At 43.4% G+C, this 7,977-nt stretch overlaps 1 protein-coding gene across 1 annotated transcript; it reads right to left on the reverse strand.

The window, feature by feature from the left end:
• Nucleotides 1–455: 455 nt before the first annotated feature.
• On the reverse strand, nt 456–2,893 carry LOC129729213 (uncharacterized protein K02A2.6-like). Its single transcript, XM_055687709.1, has 2 exons — nt 2,453–2,893; nt 456–2,255 (listed from the first exon to the last, which is right to left on the reverse strand). Exons 1-2 carry the CDS (start codon nt 2,891–2,893, stop codon nt 456–458), a joined length of 2,241 nt encoding a protein of 746 aa, XP_055543684.1.
• Nucleotides 2,894–7,977: the final 5,084 nt, after the last annotated feature.

Genomic DNA, 7,977 nt, shown 5'->3' on the forward strand with positions numbered 1-7,977 from the left:
ATTTTTGACTGACTTGATGGCCATGCTGTTTGGACGAACTGCTTCACCTGCTTCAGTACTGCATCCGACTTAGTTCCAGATTGAATCATTTTGAACGTAACTGGAAGAGCTTCAACTGACTGCTTGACGATGTACTCCATGGTATCCTCCAGCTCGATCGATGCTATGACGTAATCTTCGTTTGAACGGACGTGGGTGTTCATCAGACGGGACAAAACATGTGCATAGCCAAAACTGTCTGTACTGACATACTTGATATTGAAGTCATACAACAGCAGAGTTAACGCCCATCGCTGGAGCCTGTTGGCTGTATACACGGGAATGCCTTTTTTTGAGCCAAAAATGGCTAGCAAAGGCTTGTAATCCGTTTCTAAAACAAAATGTCGTCCGAAAATCATACGATGGAACCGTGTTACTGCGAAGATCAACGCCAACCTTTCTTTCTCGATTTGACTTTAGTTTAACTCGGCTTGCGTAAGACTCCTTGATGCATATGATATCGGCTTCACTGATCCATCTGGCAGCTTGTGGGCAATGCGCGCTCCAATTCCGTAATTTGACGCATCCGCTGACACTATGATCTCCATGCTGGGATTATAATCTGTAAGCGCCAACGGTGACTGTAGAATTTCACGGAATCGGTTAAATGATCGCTGGCATGCTCCTGACCAAATCCACTTTGCTCCTGACTTCAACAATTGATCCATCGGGAACCGTAGCTTTCGCATTTCCGGAATGTACTTTGCATAATAACTAACGGCTCCGAGGTATGAACGAAGTGAAGGCACATCTTGAGGCGGTGGCATGGAAGCGATAGCTGACGTTTTGCCCGGATCGGGTCTGATGCCATCACCATCCAAAATTTGCCCCAAGTATTCCACTTCTTGCATGTTGAACTTACACTTCCCTATTCGCACTGTAAATCCGTATTCTTCCAGACGTTTAAGCACTTGTTTTAGGTTTTTGTCATGTTCTTCTTTCGTCCGGCCACCAACTAACACGTCATCCAAATAACCACAAGCTCTTCTAATGCCACTCACCACTGCGTCCATTATCTGCTGGAAAGCACCCGGAGCTGACTTGATACCAGGCGTGAGACGAGTATAACGGAAAAGTCCCCTGTGGGTATTGACTGTCAGGAGAGGTTGATCCCGGGGGTCCACCTCCACTTGAAGGTACGCATCGAAGAGGTCAATATGACTGAAGACCTTACATCCGGCCACCTTGGTGAAGATGTCTTCTGGTAGGGGAAGCGGACACTGATTCGACTCCAAAACATCGTTGAGGCCTGTTGAAAAATCGGCACAAATTCGGACTCTACCGTTTGGTTTGCGCACAACGACAATTGGTGCTGCCCAATCTGAGTGATCGACTGGTTGGAGAATTCCCAAATTCTGCAATCGTTGGAGTTCGTCTTCTACCGCACCTTGAACACTGTATGCAACTGGACGTTTTGCACGGTATACTGGCTTGGGATCTCCTTTGAGTGTCAGTCGAACTTTTGTCTTTGAGCAGAGTCCCATTTCATCTGAGAAAACTTTTGGGAACTGGGCTTGCAGAGATTCATCCGTACGGGCCTGTTGACTGTTAACTTTGTTACAGAACGAACTAATAGGAACGTCCCATAACCCGAAAAGCTCAATCCAGTCGGAACCCAAAATGTTAAGATCGAGATTGGGTGAAGCCACACGACACAAACCTCTCTTCGTTTTCCCGACGATGTTTACATCACACCCAAATTCCAGGGCCAGCTCAAGTGAACCCCCAGACGCAGATTTAGCGTTGCAGGAGGGTGCTGTTCCTTGAGGTTGTCCGATTTGCCGCCAACATTCGTCAGAGATGATTGTAATATCCGACGCAGAGTCGATCTGCAATCGCACTGGAACCTGGTTGATTTCAATTTCGGAAAACTTTCTCTGCTGACTAATATTCTTTACCGACACTATCTTCACATCTTTGTTCTTCCCACCGTACTTCTTCTTTTTCTTCTCGCTATTGCCACTGGTGTTGCCGGACGAAAAACAAGCACAATATCCTTCTCTATGGCCTTTCTTCTTACACTCCCGACACAGATGTTCACGAAATGGGCAATCTGCAGAAAAATGCATGCCCCCACACGACCAACATGGGGTTCTGGGTTGATTGTTGTTAACTGCACCCCCGCCACCTTGTTTGTTGCTGAGTTTCGGTGGCCGCTCTTCATGAACGGCATTCACAGGACTGAGCGACTGCTGCTTTTCAACAAGACTGTTGTCCTGCTTCAGGTTCAGTAACGTTTTACAATCTTTCACTACTTTTCCAGAGAGATGTCTTCTGTCTCATTTAGTTTGTTTATCAACCTCATGCGAATTTTTGAATCTCGAGATGATTTCAAACCGCACACAAATATGAGACATTTAAACTGATCTTCTGATAGGTCTCGCAACTTAAAATCCACACACGCCTTATTCACTTTGCACGAATACGACACAAGATCATCGGAATCATCCTTTGCCGTCTGAAGGCACAAATAACGGCGATGAAACACAGAAACTGGGGATCCGAAAATCGTTTTCAATTTCGCAATTGTTTCACTGAAGGTTAGTTCCTTCGATAGTTTAGGCAGAATAAAACTGGTAAACCGTTCATGTGCTTGCGGATTCAATTTCCTCATCAATAACCGGACTTTTGCCGCATCATCCAGTTTTTCGGCGTCTTTGTCGAACAAGTCTTCATATCGCGCATACCAAGAGTCAAAGGTACAGCCCTGCTCTGGATCGTAGGCGAACTCGTTGATGTTGCTGGAAAGCGAATCCAAAATGGTTTCGTCCCTTGACATCAACTGCTGCTGCTGTTGAAGTATTTGCATCAGCATCTGATTCGGCTGCTGTACTTGTGGTACTGGATCCGGCATAATGCTAACCTCACTTCTCACTTTCGCCACGCGGAAAATTGGTCGATCGATAAATTGACTGTAACGCGACGGAAAAACTGATTTTCGCGCAACCGGCTAAAACTTGTCGCCACTTTGTTGTAATAAATGATGGTTTACACAACATATATACTAAAATATCTGATGGTTTACACAACATATATACTAAAATATTTATTCAATTAAAAGGTACATAGGTGAAACGCGGCATGGATTGTACTATCTGCGACTCGTATATGTCTTTTCTGTGGTGTCGACTGACAGCTCACTTCCTCGGTAGACGTCATCACTCTTACCGAATGTGTCAGAGGATGAGTTTACCGGCGTTCAAGTGGTGCACTGTTGGTTCGTAGGATGGTCCTCCTAACAGCGTCAGACAGGGATAACGATTTTACTTTCGAGCTAACCGAATTTCCAGAATCTGCCGTTACCCGTGTACACGACGCGCATAGTACTTACGAGGTAATACTATGAAAATTTGTTAGATCGTATATAACTAAAACATCTCCAAACCAGGCAAACGAGTTTGTTTTCGGAATTCGGTTGTAACGTTTGAGAAAAAAATTCGCACAAACTTTCAATTCCAATTTCAAATCTTGCGCAACTTGTTTTTCTAACTATACTTGTTGGTTTATTCAAGTTATGTAACTCATTAACAAATCTCATCGGGAAAAAATCAGCTCCTCAACGCCTTGATTTCCTGCTCAGAATGTTTCAAAAGACTGCAGCTGTGGCATATTTTGAGGATTGTTTCCTTCCGGAATAAACCCGATATTGCCTTGCCGCAAATCCGCTAAAGTTCCGTTAGCATAGTGTGACAATGCAAGGTCTGGCCAAAACACTACTTTGTCATTTTTATGGTACTTATATTTCAATTTGTAAACCCATTTCATGAAGATACTTGTTCACCGTTTTTGAATCAATCTGATATTTATTGCCCAGCTCACAACAAGATTTCGCCGACTGACCAGGCGTTTCCGCCCTCAAAATTTGCTTTCTCGTAAAGTGCATTTTCGTCCGGAACCAGATTTTCTTCTGAAGGTATTTGCATTCTCGAAGAGTTTGACAATAATATATATAAATGATTTTCCAAGATCTTTAAAATAGTGGAACACTTCACTTTTAGATTGTTCTTTATTTCGCTCACAAAAATTAAAAATCAGTTTACGACGGTCTTCTTCCGACAACATCATTTTGTCAACTAAACGTCACTTTTTTTTAACTCTAATATTTATTTAAGCCCAACCGCGAAGCATAACGGGGCCGAATATCTTTTGGAGTAGGGAAAAGCCAGCTTGAGTAGAGCCTGTATCCCGACTGCTCCTCCTCAAACAGGCATAAAAACCCTCTCATCTTTTCTCTTTTAAAAATACAATTTAAAAATACATGTCATTTAAGCCTACGACTAAATTAACATCAAAGTTTTTCTCTATATAACTAAATACTAATCCTTACTACTATTCGTTGAGGTGTGATGGTTACTTATCTCTTTGAAATCAAAACTTATATCTAAATTCAGTGGATCATGTCTCTCAAAAAGAAGCGATGATTCATGTTTCTATAAAAAGATGAATGAAGGAAGAAAAAAAAAACAGAATTAGTGTGAAACTTTTTTAAGATTGTTGTGTTGGGAGAAATTAGGAGAAAAAGCATAGAGATAATCAAATTCGATATTTGATATCTCTTAAAAAGCCGTAAATGGGTATTGCAAGCGCGGGGTTGCGGCTAGCAAGCACATCCCGTACTTGCATTACAAACGTCACTTTCTGTTTCCGGAGAGCATCCATAAGCTTGGCCCTTGCTCTGTGATACTTAGGGCATACGAAGACTATGTGTTCAATATCTTCGTACCCTCCACATTCGCACAGATTACTATCGATTAAGTTTATTCGATAGAGGTGTGCGTTTGCAACATAGTGATTGGACATTAGGCGCGAAATAACTCGAATGAAATCACGAGTTAAATATACCCCTTTGAACCAAGCTTTTGTAGACACTTTGGGCGAGATCGAGTGCATCCATCGCCCAAGGTCGTCTTTATCCCAAGCAGCAATGAGAGCAATGAGAGGGGACCCACACAAAGCAGATAATGAAAGACCGATCAACCAGCACTTTTTTCCGGGAGGGAATTGGACGGGTGCTTGACCGGTTTAATCGATCGGAGAGCTTCGATAGAACTCAGGCTGTCCGAGAAGATGAAGTAATTGCCTGGTGTCTTGAGCTCGATAATTCGCAGCGAATTGTGTATGGAGCAGGGCTGTGCCAGTTTGCGAGATATGCGATGATCTGTGTTGAAAACGCCATATCCGGATTGTCCATCCATCACAGATCCGTCCGTGAAAAAGGGATTCTATTCTGGGAGGTGGCCAAATTTTGCCGAAAATATTGATAGCACAACTGTTGGTTTGAGGTGATCGGGAATTCCATGGATTTCTTGTTTCATCGTCAAATCAAATACAACAGATGAATTGTTGAGCGATGTTGAAATCTCACGGGATGGAGCAACAACCGAAGGGTTTATCTCCATGGACATGAACCGCTGGTATACTGACATACAGGGTTTCTGAACAACTTCCAAACATTTCTCATAGTTCGCAATAAGCATTGGATTTGCTATTTCCGATCTAATGAGGAAACGAAAAGCCAACTCTCTTTAGGTGGTAGTATTCCAGCTATGACCTCTAGGGACATGGTATGTGTCGACTGCATGCAGCCTAGAGCGATACGCAAACAACGGTATTGTATCCTCTCTAGCTTCAACATGTGTGAAGCTGCGACACCTCTGAAGCATATGCTGCCGTATTCTATAACGGGCAGAATCGTAGTTCGGTAGAGTCGTATCAAATCCTCTGGATGAGCTCCCCATGATGTTCCTTTTACCATTCGAAGAAAATTGATCCTCGGTTGGCATCTTTGTTTCAGGTAATTGACATGTTTTTCCCATGTGCACTTAGAGTCATACCATACTCCGAGATATTTAAAGCTAGGTGACTGAGTGATGGGTCTTCCGGACAGAACTAACTCCAAACGGGGTGGTGGTCTCTTTTTTTGAAAAGACTACCATCTCCGTTTTTTCGAGCGAGAATTCAATTCCAAGACAACTGGCCCAACCGGTCAGATTATCTAGCGTATTTTGCAGGCTGTTTTTCATGTCCACGGCCAGAGACGCAGTGCCTGATATTACGCAGTCGTCAGCTAACTGGCGCATTGTGCAGCCGTCCGTCAAGCATGTGTCAATGTCACTGATGTAGAAGTTGTACAACAGCGGACTCAGACAAGAGCCTTGGGGAAGACCCATGTAGCTTGTTCGTGTCATTGTTGAAGAACCGTGGTTGAAAAGTAAATGCTTTTCAGACAGCAGGTTGATCAAAAAGTTTGTCAATATAGGGGAGAAGCCTCTTTGATGCAGTTTCTCGGAAAGAATTTCGATTGAAACTGAATCAAATGCACCTGTGATATCCAGGAAAACCGAGGTCATTTGTTGTTTGCTGCCAAGAGCCATTTCCGCTTCTGTGGCTAGCAACGTCAGGCAATCGTTAGGGCCCTTGCCCCTACGAAAGCCGAACTGGGTCTCTGATAGTTGGTTAGTTGCTTCTGCCCAGTTGACAAGTCTGCGCAGGATCATTTTTTCAAGCAGTTTGCGTATGCATGAGAGCATCGCAATCGGCCTGTGCGAGCGGTGATCTGCGGCAGGTTTATCTGGCTTTTTGATTGCGATAATCTTAACCTGTTTCCAAGCTTTCGGGATCATATTATTCCTGATAAGCTTATTGAACAGTTTAAGAAATCGTTTCTTGGCCGAGTCCGGCAGGTTTTTCATCAAATTAAATTTGATCCTGTCCGGTCCTGGAGCCTTGTTCTTACAAGACGCGAGGGCAATTGAAAATTCCAGTATTGAAAATTCTAGTTCTTCGATCGCCGTTGTGTCGCTGAATTTCTGCTGTGGTGGGACAGCATCTGGGCATACCTTTTTCGCGAAATCATAGATCCAACGTTCAGAGTATTCATTAGCCTCATTGTTGTCGGACCTATTGCGCATTGTCCGAGCCGTATTCCAGAGATAGCTCATAGAAGCATCTCTGGGTAACGTGCTTATGAAATTTTGCCAGAACGATCTTTTTTTCAGTTTGTGCAGTTTAGCCTGTTTCAGTTCCAGCTCTCTAAACTGACCAAAAAGTTGAATGGAATGATCTTTCCTGAATGCTAGGTATGCTTTTTTCAGAGTTTTTTTCATCTCAGTGCATTCTTTGTCCCACCATTGTTTGTTAGGACGAATTTTCAACTTGTTCTCAGGGGCGGACCTCGTCTGAGATTGCAACGCGCTATCTAAAACTAATGTTGCAAGGAAGTTGTATTCGTCTGATGGAGAAAGCTCATTAGTTGTTTCGAGCGCTCCTGGGATATCATGTTCGAGAATTTTTCCCAATCAATATTCCGGGTGAGATCATACTCTACTTCGACTGTGGTAACAGACTGGAGCCTGCTCATAATCGAAATACTTATTGGCAAATGGTCACTACCATGGGGATCTTGAACAATCTCCCATTTACAATCCAAAGCTATAAGTGCTCTCTCGTATTGGAGGCCTTGCTATTCTTGTAGCTAACCCAGGTATGTTCAATAGGGTCATATCGAACTCGTCTAGTAAGCTTTCAATAAGAATAGCCCGGCTATCATCTCCAGGTGCTCCCCACGCCATACCGTGAGAATTGAAGTCCCCCAAAAGAAGACGTGGTGTCGGAAGCAGTTCCGTTATTTGTGCTAGCTGCAGCCGGTTAATAGTAGCTCTAAGTGGAATGTAGACTGATGCGACAGTGAGGGCCTCGCCAGCAATTGTTATATGGCAAGCAACAATTTCTATACCATCAATTGCTGGGAGAGGAATTCGGAAGAATGCGTAGCATTTTTGATACCTAGGATTACTCCACCGTAAGAGTTTCCTCGATCTGATCGGATGATGTTGAAGTCTCGAAAGGTTAGTGTCGAATCAGTTGATAACCATGTTTCAGATAGTGCGAAAATATCGCATTTGGTATCGTGAAGAAGTAGTTTAAATTTTTCTAATT

Source organism: Wyeomyia smithii, chromosome 3 (genome assembly GCF_029784165.1).
Source record: "Wyeomyia smithii strain HCP4-BCI-WySm-NY-G18 chromosome 3, ASM2978416v1, whole genome shotgun sequence".
Classification (NCBI taxonomy): domain Eukaryota; kingdom Metazoa; phylum Arthropoda; class Insecta; order Diptera; family Culicidae; genus Wyeomyia; species Wyeomyia smithii.